The sequence below is a fragment of the Haliotis cracherodii genome, unplaced genomic scaffold (assembly GCF_022045235.1).
Source record: "Haliotis cracherodii isolate W230 unplaced genomic scaffold, xgHalCrac1.p SCAF_16, whole genome shotgun sequence".
NCBI lineage: Eukaryota > Metazoa > Mollusca > Gastropoda > Lepetellida > Haliotidae > Haliotis > Haliotis cracherodii.
The window spans coordinates 25,965,086-25,980,259 of record NW_027266271.1 but is presented as its reverse complement, the minus strand read 5'-3'; the positions used below and the strand labels follow the sequence as shown (position 1 = coordinate 25,980,259).

Genomic DNA, 15,174 nt, shown 5'->3' with positions numbered 1-15,174 from the left:
GGGCTTCACTATTACCCACTTGGGCTTCACTATTACCCACTTGGGCTTCACTATCACCCACTTGGGCTTCACTATTACCCACTTGGGCCTCACTATTACCCACTTGGGCTTCACTATTACCCACTTGGGCTTCACTATTACCTACTTGGGCTTCACTATCACCCACTTGGGCTTCACTATTACCCACTTGGGCTTCACTATTACTCACTTGGGCTTCACTATTACCCACTTGGGCCTCACTATCACCCACTTGGGCTTCACTATTACCTACTTGGGCTTCACTTTCACCCACTTGGGCTTCAATATTACCCACTTGGACTTCACTATTACCCACTTGGGCCTCACTTTCACCCACTTGGGCCTCACTTTCACCCACTTGGGCCTCACTTTTATCCACTTGGGCTTCACTATTACCCACTTGGGCCTCACTTTCACCCACTTGGGCCTCACTTTCACCTACTTGGGCCTCACTATTACTTACTTGGGCCTCACTATCACCCACTTGGGCTTAGCTTTCACTCACTTGGGCTTCACTATTACCCACTTGGGCCTCACTTTCACCCACTTGGGCTTCACCATTACCCACTTGGGCTTAGCTATTATACACTTGGGCCTCACTATTACCCACTTGGGCTTCACTATCACCCACTTGGGCCTCACTTTCACCCACTTGGGCCTCACTATTACCCACTTGGGCTTCACTATTACCCACTTGGGCTTCACTATTACCCACTTGGGCTTCACTATTACCTACTTTGGCTTCACTATTACCTACTTTGGCTTCACTATTACCCACTTGGGCTTCACTATTACCCACTTGGGCCTCACTATTACTCACTTGGGCTTCACTATTACCCACTTGGGCCATGTTGGGTTGTCTTGTTTCACACAAAAGCCCTCACGTAGTTTTCCTATTTCGATTGCAATATACAAACAACAAATATGACTTTTTGATGCAAGATATGGCACTTATTATATATGTATTCATTCCCTGACAGATAGCAGTAATCTGATCATGGTTGCTGTAAATAATGTTGAGTTGGTGTGATCTACCAATCAGTTCACATAAGATTTCACTGAAATTAATGTAAATAATATTGAATGATATCTTGAATAAAATTAATAAACTAGATAAAAATCCAAAAGCCAGACATACAATGAACACTTTATGCAACCAGATAGCATAAAAACAGGAGTAACTTGCATAGCTGAGTTTGGATTAGTTGTACAGTAGTATTTGCCGGTGGTATTGCCTGCGTGCATGGTGTGTATATAGCTGAGTTTGGATTAGTTGTACAGTAGTATTGGCCGGTGATATTGCCTGCGTGCATGGTGTGTATATACCTGAGTTTGGATTAGTTGTACAGTAGTATTGGCCGGTGGTATTGCCTGCGTGCATGGTGTGTATATAGCTGAGTTTGGATTAGTTGTACAGTAGTATTGGCCGGTGGTATTGCCTGCGTGCATGGTGTGTATATACCTGAGTTTGGATTAGTTGTACAGTAGTATTGGCCGGTGGTATTGCCTGCGTGCATGGTGTGTATATACCTGAGTTTGGATTAGTTGTACAGTAGTATTGGCCGGTGATATTGCCTGCGTGCATGGTGTGTATATACCTGAGTGTGGATTAGTTGTACAGTAGTATTGGCCGGTGGTATTGCCTGCGTGCATGGTGTGTATATACCTGAGTTTGGATTAGTTGTACAGTAGTATTGGCCGGTGGTATTGCCTGCGTGCATGGTGTGTATATACCTGAGTGTGGATTAGTTGTACAGTAGTATTGGCCGGTGGTATTGCCTGCGTGCATGGTGTGTATATACCTGAGTGTGGATTAGTTGTACAGTAGTATTGGCCGGTGGTATTGCCTGCGTGCATGGTGTGTATATACCTGAGTGTGGATTAGTTGTACAGTAGTATTGGATTCGAACCCCTGATGATATATTTCTGGCATGGCAACTCGTCACAGCGAATTGCGACGCGTTAGATGACTGGACCACCTAGGCCCTCAAACAAACCCCCTAACAGCTATGAAAGACTTACCATGGCTGGTCCTCTATCCACTGAGCCAAGAAGTGTCTGACTTCGATGGGGAATTGACTGGAATAGATGGACTGGATCTGCCGTGTTGCCTGGGGGTACTGCTGAATGGTAGCCCACTGGGCCATGCTGGCTGGAAACTGCTTTTGCTGGGTTCTTCAATGTAGCTGTAGAAGCAGAACTAAGATCAAAACAAATGTTGACATGCATCCACCAGAAGGAGCATTAAGACTCTGTAGCTTACCTGGGTATTTCAGAATTTGGAAAATCATGTAACAAAACATATCTGCAAAAAATGATTTGTACAAAATATGACACGCCTACTTTATGACAATGACCTTGAACTTATCATTATATGAAGGTCTTTCTAAAGCTCATCATGGCCATGTACAAGTTTCACAGGCCAAATTCGTGAGTCTTTTCCAAACAGGTAAAGGGTATGTCCTTGAGAATGACTCTGGACAATCAATAGTGATCACCTGGATGAGTTTGTACAAGAATGTTGTTGTTTTAGGGGGAAATAGTGAGTGAGTGAGTATATTTTTACGCCGTTCAATATTCCAGCAATATCACGGTGGGGTACACTAGAAATGGGCTTCACACATTGTACCCATGACGGGAATCGAAACTGCTTCTTTGGCCTGAGGAGCAAATGCTTTAAACAAGAGACTACCCCCCGTTAAACAAGAGACTACCCCACGGGGGGGGAAGACATAGTTAAAACTTGCAAATCTGATATTTGCATCTTAAACTTTTTCAAGGAGGCAGCCTTAAAGTCAGGTGTCATATAAAAGAACAGAACCCCAACACACCAAGGAAGGGTTATCAAACAAGCACAATCCAGGGATTGAAAAATACCACTGCCCATGCCAAGTAAGGTTTAGATGTGGGACGGGTCGTATACGTTTTCTAGCATGCCCGTGGACAAGCAGAGCATACAAAATGAACTGGGTCAAGTATTACGAGAATATAATCATGTGATCATGTTATGATATTTCAATGGCTAATATCTTGCTATTGTCATGGAATTACAATCTAATTTGCATACAGTTACACCATTTAACCAATGGGATTAATACACTTCAATGTCAGGCAGGTCAACAACAATGAGAACCAGGTCTGTTTCATTGATAAATCGTAGTAACACTCCCATATATTTCACATGCTTCTTGGAAATTGAATGATGGACAGTTGATACATTTCTTGGAATTTTAATGCGAGGTAGGCCTAGTGCTGACTTAAGAAGCTTCGCTTGGCCCAGTTTTGATGAAATATTTTATTTGAATACACAAGTCACCGTCGAGGCTCACATGCTTTCGATCGTGATAACTTTGTTGACACATAAGTCAAACTATAACAAATATGACTTTTAACGAGTCAAAGTATGGCATTTGTGATATATGTATCCATTACCTATCAACTAAAGTTTGTTTCGAGGGGTTAATCAGAGCTCCAGATAAGCTTTTGGTGTTGTGGGTATTTTACCCATGCATTTTAAAATCACTGCGTATCAGCTATTCTATCTGGGTATTCAAATTTCTGTTACCCACTAGTTTTTACACATGTGGGTATTTAAGTTAAATATTTAAAAACACTTTTCATCTAGTCCCTGCAAACTGGTGTTGTGTGGGTTCGAGAGCTTTATAGGACTAAAAAATACCACGATACTTCCACAAGAAAGTGTGATGTCAAATGATCATGATGTAACTGTCATCATGGAGTTTGGCAAGGTTGACGGAATGCCCGTTTATAATTTCAAAATAAGTTGCTGATTTGCCAGTCGAATACGCAGGGTTACTTCACAATATTTTGAATATACGCACAAGTTTTATTTTTGTAGCGTATCTGTAATGTTCGTTGCGTATTTGATACGCTTGGATATTATTTTACTGCGTATTTCTGCATTTCTGATGCGTTTTTTACGCAGATACGCAGCTTATCTGGATCTCTGGTTAATAGCGATAATCTGACAGTGGTTGCTGTAAATAATGGCGTGTTATGCGATCTACCAATCCCACACAATTTCGCCGAAATCAATCAAAACAATATTGAGTGTAATTTTGAAGAAACTAAAAAAATAGAAGTCCAGATATTCAACGAAATTTTATAACCAGATAGTGTAATAAAAGGACTAAATTGCGGACTTCATTTTGGATATGTTGATTGGTTCTTCCGGTGTTGCGTTCTTGCAGTGATAATCTGGAAATGTTTTTATTTGCGATGGGGAAAGACATCGTGTCAGTGTAAAACTTGAGTTTACTAAAAAATGAACATAAATTTGGGGAACTATGTATTACTGTGCGCTATAACCAAGTTAGCGCTACATTGGGGGGCGCTACTACGCAACCTTTGGTGTCCAAATAATTGATATGTGTTATAGGCGATATCAGTGGTTTCACGGATGTCATAGGGGTAGATGACCAACAGAACAGTACATGCCCTCCCTACCTAACACGATCTACGATGCATGTTTCAGGGTTTGAAAGAAGGTCACAATTGTAGTTATTTATGATTCATTGTGTGAAAAGAAATATCAAGTGTTTGAAAAAATACATCATTATTCTTCAGTGTATTCATGTGATAAACAGGTATAACAAACTTGGTTGTTATAAAGATGAAATTTGACATAAATCCTCACTAGACATGATGATTTACCATTTAAATTACATTTTCTGCTCTCAAAGGCATTGTTTTATATGCAGAGATTAAGATTACTGTGTTTATTTTCTCGTAAACAAAGCCGGAAATATCAATCAGCTGCACACTTGTGTTCTCCAACTGTGTTCTTCAGTTAAAATGTACACAATGATACAACTTCAAAGAACTTTGATGAAATGGTCGGAAGAAATTGTACCTGAAATTATCATAATAATATATTCCAACATAATGTTATTTTGTTGCAGCTTTTACAATATGTTAAAAATAATAAGAAGCATAAGTGTAGCACTTTGGTACACAGAGCTCCAGATAAGCTTTTGGTGTTGTGGGTATTTTACCCATGCATTTTAAAATCCCTGCGTATCAGCTATTCTATCTGGGTATTCAAATTTCTGTTACCCACTAGTTTTTACACATGTGGGTATATTAGTTAAATATTTAAAAACACTATTCATCTAGTCCCTGCAAACTGGTGTTGTGTTTGCTTTAAAGGACTCAAAAATACCACGATACTTCCACAAGAAAGTGTGATGGCAAATGATCATGATGTAACTGTCATCGTGGAGTTTGGCAAGGTTGACGGAATGCCCGTTTATAATTTCAAAATAAGTTGCTGATTTGCCAATCGAATACGCAGGGTTACTTCACAATATTTTGAATATACGAACAAGTTTTATTTTTGTAGCGTATCTGTAATGTTCGTTGCGTATTTGATACGCTTGGATATTATTTTACTGCGTATTTCTGCATTTCTGATGCGTTTTTTACACAGATACGCAGCTTATCTGGATCTCTGGGTACAGCTGATTGCTATTGCCGGATATTTCTGCGTATGGAACAATTTGACCAGTCACTGTCGGAACTTCCTGCGCTACATGTATTTTGATTGTGAAAACCTTATGTTGACATAATGGGTCAAATTGCCACAAATATTACTTTTATTGAGTCATAGTATGGCATTTATGATGTATTCTCTGGCAACTTAAGTTCATTGAGTATTGCGTGATGTGCTCACGGTGATCAGCTGAAAATATCATGTCAGTGTAAAACCTGAGTTTATAAAATATGTAAATAAATTTTGGGACCCATGCGTTACTGCACGCTATAACCGAATTAACACAAAATTGATGGGCGCAATAGCGAGGGAACACTATCTCTGATTCTCAGTTCTGTAGAAGTAACATTTACCAGAGACCATATAACATATTATATGGTCTCTGATTTTACTGAATTTATTACCGTATTTGTCGTAATAAGCGCCCAGGGCGCTCTCAAAATTTGAAAAAGGGGGCTCTTATTAGAATATTATTTTGGCGGAAAAAACAGATTTGAAAGATAAATTTTGTGGTTTATGCTGACAGCCTGAAATGTTTATATCAACATATATATTTCTCCAGAATTTAATTGCCTATAATTAAGGGTGCATATATCACATGAGTGCGTATGATACGCGAATAAATAAGTCTTGTGTACATTAACCAATCCGAGGGGTGCTAATTGGGATTGTTCACCAGTCAATATATTAGCCAATATCGCCATGGGCGCTTATTAGAGCGGGGCTGTTGGTCATACTTGCCCTTGGTCAAGTAACATATTGCATAAATTTTTCAACCCCTGCAATCTTTGTTGTATTTTCATCTCATTTCACCTATGACATTTACAATAGTGACGCTGTTCCTTTTTAGAGTCAAATATGACAATGGGATCTTTTACTTACTACCTTGAACAGTGTAACTTGTCAACCGTTAACTCCAACTACCCCAACCTCAATCTTAGTGAAGATTTATAATTATATCCGACATCTATATAGGAGTCCAACTAATCGTAACCTTGAAAAATGACCATCTCACGCAGTGTTCAAGACAAGTTCTGAGTAGGGCTGGGACGGGTACCTCTGGTGGGGTCGGGTCCTGAGTCGGCCCTGGGTACCCAAAGGACTACCCGGACTGGTCACGTGATATATTGTTTGATGACAAAAACTCACTATAGCTCAGTGGTTACACCACTAGTTGCTAACGATCGCATTTCTTTCTGACGACGCACACATTCCTTTTGACTTGTATATGTCTGAGTAAAGATAAAGCTTCAGTCAACATCAGTGTACTGAAATAGTTTTGGCCAGGGCTGCTATAAAATAATTCCCAGCTCTTGAGACCTGCAGTGGGTACCCGGGTAGGGCCGGGTATTACTAATAGGGGATCGGGTACCAGGGTAGTAAATTTGGACTCGTCCCAGCCCTAGTTCTGAGCCATTGATAATTTACTCACATGAATCTTTCTCATTGGGTATTCAACATTTATGTTTTCTTCTGGTTATTCAAGGTATTTTTATTTCCATTTGGACATTGTAAGCAAATGAGGAGACATTTTTAAAATAATTCTGCATAAAATCCCTTTTCAGGTGACTTCCATATTCCAGCTGATCATATGCGTCCCTAAGTGTCACATTTTGCATAATATAAGCACAAAACACTGATATCTGTCTCAGTTTAAAAAAAATAAACAAGAAAAAAATCATATAAGGCTAAAAACAATAATAGTCTTTGTTCTCAGGCACTGCCTGCATCATCATAAAGTTTGTAGTACGTTTCGTTAATATTTCCATTTTTTTTAAACATAAAAAAATCCTTAAATATTTCAAGTCCAATGGTTGTCAAATACTGCATTCCAGTACATTAATCCTCAAGGAAAACGTTTACATAGGGAGGCCCTTTCCCAGGTTGATTGTACACAAACCCCACAAAAACAAAAAAAAACACATAAAAAACACCGCCCTCTTGCACTTTATTTTCAAAAGCCATTGCCTTAGAACCATTTCTTTTATTTTATTAAGCCTAACACATTTGAGTATTATTCAATGCAGAAGAGGCTATACATATGCGGAGCCATCATTCAGTCAGTAAATAAGATCTGTATACAGGAAATATGTGAAAACAAGGCAACATTGGAAAATTATGCAGTTTATTAATGCAAATGAGTTGTTTAAATTTTTCAAGAATATTTGTACGGCAGCAACTTAAAATAATTGGGTAATGACAAATTTACTTGCATATTTTATGCCTGAGATTCAGCTTATTCTTAGCCTCAAAAGCAATATACATGGTGAAAATATATTACCAACCATACAGGAAGTCAAGAAGTAACCATTTGAATCATCACCAAACATATCTGCAGTTTCAACGTCTATTAGTTACAATTATCCCAAAGTAATTGTATATTATTCTAGAAAGCAGAAAATCAGGTTGTCACTCAAAAGCACTAAGCGAATATAGGCCTAGATACCACCCACCCTGAACCCCCTGAGCAACCTGCCCCTGGTGAACATGTGGACTAGGAATAGTTTTTCAGTGAGTACAAATTTAATATTTGTGATGGTTGTATTTAGGCCAATGTCAAAAGTTATCAAAGAGGGCTGGAAAACCGGAAAAACCACAGGCCTAGCTACTTGTTTACATATCCCTACTCCACAATCAGAGGAACAACTTCCTTCTTCAGATACATATACTGATAGATCTATCACAGCCGGACTACGACGTCTTCTTCAAGGAGTCCTCTGTTTGGGCATATGGTTACAAGTTACAGACTCTGATGCCATACAAAACTATGAAGAACTAGGAATGATGCATGTATTGATTCCTAAATTAACCGTTGCATGGAGGACCCTCTTGAACAATGTTGAACAACAATTTTAGCAAGAAAATATTAAAATACAATTTGACACTGGCACTGTTTTATTCATTCTCAAAGAATTCCTTTAAGGCCATATGCATTATAAACATGACCCAGTCATGACTGCAGGGCGTGTTATGTTAGAGTAGATCTAGCTGCACCATGAATGCATTGCCATGTTCTTGAGGGCGTATGTGATTCAATCAAGCGTGCTGTGGTGTCAAGACCAGTTTCTTCATTTAGTCTTCGTCAAAATAGAGTCAGCTCTGTTGTTTGAGTTGCAAAGCAAGTCATACATTAGAAATGCGGAAAGAACACACGTGTTTAACTCTCCTGGAAAAGACAACTCAGGACATAACAAGGGTGTTGTTGGGGATCACGATGACCCCGCTTCATGCAATATAGTTCTAGTCCCTTTAGGTCGATCGTTTCGTTATACGAGCCACAGCTTCGACATATCATCAGTCAATCATTAGTTTATCAACAAACGGATGTTAAAATACGCACCTGTTCCGCAACAAACTGCTGCCTACCTACGCCAAACGCTGTTCCGACGCGCTTTCTCTGTATTCGTGGAACTGCTCGGTGTCGGGGGAAGTCTTTCTCGGAATTGACGAAAATAGACTACAATTTAACTGTAAACGTCAATATGATTAGTCCGTTTTCCCTACGTTTTGGGAATTCCCCATGCTGTGACCAATGAAATGCGGCGTTTTGTATTAATGAAGGGAAATTCCATTCTCTGTATAGAAGATTGAGTTTCGGTTGTTGAATTCGTCAAACTAATATTCTGGAATTCCCATTCACTTCTGTAAGCGAAAGAAAAGCAAGTATATTAGCTGCGCGCCAATTTTGAAACAAAAACCGGGATATGATGAGACCAAAAAAACTTTTTACTTTTCCAGCATCGTATGTCCCAATTTATACGACAGGTGCTCGCTGCCCGGTGAATCAAAATAATGTGTCGTTCTGACAGTTGAAGATAAAGTTTATTATTTAATATTATCAACGACATGACCATTTATTGATCGCGAATCGTCCATTGTTGAAGTGTCTTCGTAGATAAACCATTACGCGTTGCCAAGACATTGTTTGGTATAAAAATAAACCACCAGACGGGATCAAATTTAGGGGTCATATTTACAGCAGCAGCACCGTCTTAATGATGATGCCATCATGTGACAGGTGTCTACTTACGTATCACATCACATGATCGGAGACAGTTGTTGTCTTGATTGTATCTTCTCCTTGAGGCTGTTGTTTATTGTGGTAAACATTGTAAGATGATTATTACCATAGAAAAACAAGTTCATAAGACACACGTTGTATATGTAAAAATTATATTTATTTAATAGCCTATATAATAATCACAGGACAATGTAGATTCTAACTAATATCCTATACTAACAAACTCGCAGGGAGGTCTGTCAGCGTGATTGTTAGATACAGGGTCCTGTGATTTAAGATGTCTGCCATTGCAAGACTAAGAAAGAGCCAGTATTGGGGATAAAGCTGGAATTAAAATCTGTTATAGATCTATAGATATAGGAAACCTCAATACATATGATATTTTTTAATTCAAATAATTCTGTTGTACTTCAAGCCTTATGTAGATATATGGACGATAAGCTGTGTTATGTGATTGATGTTATAATACTTTCTGACATTTTGTTTTAGGCAAATATTTCTCATTTTCACTTGTGGATCATTTTAAGATGAAAGGGTATAAAGTGCTGTCTCCACTGTTTGAAACAAGTCATGCCTACCACAGATCAAGCCGACTAAACCATATAAATACTGTCAGTGTAGTGTCAACCTAGACTTCCTTGTATTGACTGACATGGCTAATTTGAGAGGTGTTTGTGTGTGTGTGCACTAATCCGGACAAATGCCGTTTTAATAGTGTTAGCCACTGAGATACCATGCAGCAGTTTTAACATCAATCCCCCACTCAGACACAGCATACTGGCAACCTGTCCTTGTTATAACCCCTTAATGCCGAGCACCACACTGGATCACAGGTACCATCTTTTAACATCTCTTGGTATGACGTGGCCTTGGATCAAACCCTGGACAGTTCTGCTCCCTGGGTGGATGCTCTACCATTTGACCATGGAGGTAGTCCATAGGGCTGGGACAGGTAACTCGGGTTCCCTGGGTCGGGTGGGTACTGAGTAGGACCCGGGTACCCACAGGACTACCCGGACCCGTGGTTAGTCACGTGATATATTGTTTAATGACAAAAATTATCTGAAACTCTATGGTTACACTACAAGTCACTTATGTTCTCATTTCTTTCGGACTATGCACCAATTTCTTCTGATTTTTCATATGGTTGAATAAAGATATAACTTAATTCAACGTCAGTGTATGAATGACCAGATTGTTTAATACATGTATATAAATATGTTTTGCCAGGACTATGCTAAAAATGTTCCCAATTGGACATTTTGAGACATCTCCTGAGACCTACAGTGGGTACCCAGGTAGGGTCGGGTCGGGTAATAGGGGGGTGGGTACCCTGGTAGTAAATTTGGACTTGTCCCAGCCCAAGTAGTCCAGTAGCAGTAATAGTGATACTGGAGGGAGTAACTGTGACTCTAGTATTGACATTAGAGGTAGTAGCTGTGACACTAATAGTAGCAGTAGTAGTGACACTAGAGGCAGTAGGTGTGACACTAGCAATATGACTAGTCATGGCACTAGCAGTAGTGGGGGCACGGGTGGCCCAGTCGTCTAAAGCGCCGCAATTCGCTGTGGAGAGTTGCGTCCCTTGGACATGCCAGAAACCTATGGTTTGAACCCCGGTTCGCCCCGATAATGTTTCTAGGTTTGTCAGCACCATACCCGTGCCCATACCCATACCAGTTTCACCGAAGTGGTAAACGTCTGAGACCTGCGTCCCTTCGGGCTTTCCTCCCACATAAAGCTTGACACGCCGTGATATAACTGGAATACTGTTAAAAGCGGCATTAAACTCAACTCACTCACACACTAGCAGTAGTAGTGACACTAGAGGCAGGAGGTGTGACACTAGCAGTATGATTAGTCATGACACTAGCAGTAGTAGTGACACTAAAGGCAGGAGGTGTGACACTAGCAGTATGACTAGTCATGACACTAGCAGTAGTAGTGACACTAGAGGCAGGAGGTGTGACACTAGCAGTATGAATAGTCATGACACTAGCAGTAGTAGTGACACTAGAGGCAGGAGGTGTGACACTAGCAGTATGAATAGTCATGACACTAGCAGTAGTAGTTTCACTAGAGGCAGAAGGTGTGACACTAGCAGTATGACTAGTCATGACACTAGCAGTAGCAGTGACACTAGAGGCAGGAGGTGTGACACTAGCAGTATGAATAGTCATGGCACTAGCAGTAGTAGTGACACTAGAGGCAGGAGGTGTGACACTAGCAGTATGATTAGTCATGACACTAGCAGTAGTAGTGACACTAGAGGCAGGAGGTGTGACACTAGCAGTATGAATAGTCATGACACTAGCAGTAGTAGTGACACTAGAGGCAGCAAGTGTGACACTAGCAGTATGATTAGTCATGGCACTAGCAGTAGTAGTGACACTAGAGGCAGGAGGTGTGACACTAGCAGTATGAATAGTCATGACACTAGCAGTAGTAGTGACACTAGAGGCAGGAGGTGTGACACTAGCAGTATGACTAGTCATGGCACTAGCAGTAGTAGTGACACTAGAGGCAGGATGTGTGACACTAGCAGTATGATTAGTCATGGCACTAGCAGTAGTAGTGACACTAGAGGCAGGATGTGTGACACTAGCAGTATGATTAGTCATGGCACTAGCAGTAGTAGTGACACTAGAGGCAGCAAGTGTGACACTAGCAGTATGATTAGTCATGGCACTAGCAGTAGTAGTGACACTAGAGGCAGGATGTGTGACACTAGCAGTATGACAAGTCATGACACTAGCAGTAGTAGTGACACTAGAGGCAGGAGGTGTGACACTAGCAGTATGAATAGTCATGACACTAGCAGTAGTATTGACACTAGAGGCAGGAGATGTGACTCTAGCAGTAATACTAGTCATGACACTAGCAGTATGACTAGTCATGACATTAGAGTGAGTAGCTATAGAAAAAGTCTGGTATTACTGTCAGTTGTAACATTGTGTTAGGAAGGTAATATATCGGTGAAATAAAGTTTATATACTTAAGAAACAAATACCAAATCATGGTTCTATCACGCCACACACCAGTGAATCTGTCATGGTGATCATATTAAATCTGAGCCTAGTTTGGGCTTTGTCACATTCACAGCTGTTGCCGTAGGTTTATTAAACATTAAACATTATCTCCATTGCAGGGGAGACAAGCACTGGTCCAATAACAGTGACAGCAAGATGGCCCCCTTCAACTAGTTCAGGTGAAATATGGGTCTGCTCTGTACACTGTGACGCGTACACGTAACAGGCCATTATGTGGACCACGTTGACCTGGCTGACGGAGGAAGCTTTCCGAGGAGACTATAATTCATGTAAAGGATCACAGAATGTTCAGATGACATTTTAACAATGGAAAGAGAGGAATCTGAGCCACTGATGCCCTCCCGTTCTGGAGCGGAGGTGCGAGGTGTAAGTGCATCACCGGAATGTGCACGGGTAGATAGACTGCATGAACACATTACCGGTACTAACTCGGTAGATAACCCTGAGGTTAAAGGTCACGTGCAGGTCACAGAACACCCAACGGTACATTGGAATTTTATTTATGCTTTTGTTTGTTTTTTTGCAATTTTGTGAATGATGCTTAGGTTTAGTTTTGTACATATATTTGCTTTTTTTTAAAGTTTTATGATTTACTGTTATATCTGCTTGAATTTGCATGCCTGTTTTGCCAATGCTTATAGTGTCATCTCTTACCTACCACAAATACTGCTTGGAATATTATTTCTGCTGTGTCCATGGCTATACAGTGACAATAACTATTTTATAACCCCTTTCTAATCACTTGTACCATAGTAACAGGATGACCTCTAACAATTTGATAATTATTATCAGTTCTGTTCGTTAATAATTTTCAATGCCTTTGCACTTTGTATTTGAATTGGTTATCATTATTATAACAAAAACTTATTGGTTGATACAATGAGTCTTCCCAATGTGTCAGATTACCTTCATATAAACAACAGCAAAATATTTATCAAAACATCCCGCTTTTCCAGTGACAATGACTACTCGCTTGATATGATCACAAATATATATGTGATGTCACACAGTGGGTGCACAAGTATTGATGTTACACATAGTGCACCTCAGTGTCATGTTGCTTACTGCATGCATTTTATCATATACACGGCAGAATATGCCGATTAAACTCAGAATGTTGTACAAATTGCAGCGCCATCTGGCATTCTATATTGTCAACGTTGTCGTTTGAGAGTTTGGTGTCCTTTTGTTCTTTCATATTGTGTCTATTTGTTTTGTATTTTGATGTTTATTAGTAACATTTAATACATTATTCATAAAATTTGACTATTATTGAGCTATTATTGCATATTGTGCCTTTTATCTCAACTGATGTATTTTTTTACCAAATTGCTGCCAATCGATACAAAGGTTACAAGTTTTATTCGTAACATTTAATACTTTATTCACAAAATTTGACTATTATTGAGCTATTATATAAGGACATGGCTCCATTATGACAGGCTCCGCCATCATGCATGATAGCGGAGCTTCAAATTAAGACAAGAGATATTATTGGATGAAATGGTCGCGGATGTGGAGGTACTGGTGGACTACGGCAATGAGCTTAACCCCTGTTAGGCAACCCCAACTGCAGCAACCGCTGCCCTGCAACAACCGTTGCCAAGCAACCCATGTTGCTTACCGATGCAGCATCCGCTGCCCCGCAACTACTGTTGCCAAGCAACCCATGTTGCTTACCAATGCAGCGCCTGCTGCCCTGCAACTACCGTTGCCAAGCAACCCATGTTGCTATGCAGCTATTGCTGCCAGGCAAGTACCATTGCCAAACCATGAGCGAGGGCAACTATTGTTGCCAAGCTGACCATCCGCTGTAAAGCGGACACTAAGCCATCTGCTGTAAAGCAGAATGGATAAATTGGTTCCTGCTGTAAAGTGGGTAACCCTAACCTAAATAATTTATAATTTGGGATGTATCCCAAGACGACAAATGTAACTTGTAATGCAGTCCACCAGCACCCCGCCACATGCACCAAGGTGCTTCCCCACAACCACGACAATTCGCGCTCATGTACACCCACCGTGTTATCCTATACTGAAAATGTTTCCTACAAGCATACTGCGGAAAGGGAGCTGCCAATGTTTTGTGTGAAAAGATCAAGTCCGGCCGGTGACAAATGAACCCCGTCACGCAGGTACAGTTGCTGCTCCTGCCGGTTGAACACTGTGTGGGGAACCCGTATCCCCCCAAGCTCACGGGCCCTGTTCCCCACTCGTCTGTTCAGCTTCTGCCTGGCCCCGTCCAGGTCCCGGGCACGGCTGGCTACATGCCAGTATCTCCATGGCAGCATGTCTGACCACAGAATGACAACACCAGGTAGGAGCAGGTGTATCCTCAGGAGTGCCAGCTTGATCTCATGATATAGCTGACACGTGGTTACCTTACCCAGGTCGTTCGAACCAAGGTGAATCACCACCGCCTTTGGTGGTGTCTGCATTGCTTTGACCTGGGCATCTATCAGCTCGGTCAGCTCCTCCCACCTCATGCCGCCCCTTGCCAACCAGAGACATCCCCCTGGAATACCGAAGTCACTGTCCTGTAGGTGCTCTCTCACCCGGGTCAGGAAGCTGGA

At 40.8% G+C, this 15,174-nt stretch overlaps 2 protein-coding genes across 4 annotated transcripts in view; one reads left to right on the top strand and one right to left on the bottom strand.

The window, feature by feature from the left end:
- LOC139464009 (signal transducer and activator of transcription 5A-like) overlaps positions 1 to 8,974 on the bottom strand; it is a 64,050-nt gene extending 55,076 nt beyond the window's left edge. Inside the window, exons 1-2 of the mRNA XM_071245515.1 lie at positions 8,871 to 8,974; positions 2,041 to 2,204 (exon numbers count right to left, since the gene is read on the bottom strand). Of these exons, the coding sequence (XP_071101616.1) occupies positions 2,041 to 2,165 (125 nt within the window). The 5' untranslated portion in view covers positions 2,166 to 2,204; positions 8,871 to 8,974. The remainder of the gene's footprint in view (positions 1 to 2,040; positions 2,205 to 8,870) is intronic.
- Positions 8,975 to 9,138: 164 nt separating this feature from the next.
- Positions 9,139 to 15,174, top strand: part of LOC139464008 (uncharacterized) — a 34,971-nt gene continuing 28,935 nt past the window's right edge. The window contains exons 1-2 of one of the 3 annotated variants that reach the window (XM_071245514.1): positions 9,139 to 9,174; positions 12,700 to 13,084. In XM_071245514.1, the coding sequence (XP_071101615.1) occupies positions 12,908 to 13,084 (177 nt within the window). In that variant the 5' untranslated portion in view covers positions 9,139 to 9,174; positions 12,700 to 12,907. Of the gene's footprint in view, positions 9,175 to 9,571; positions 9,642 to 12,699; positions 13,085 to 15,174 lie in introns of those variants that run through there. The other 2 variants (XM_071245512.1, XM_071245511.1) reach the window with 2 other exon arrangements.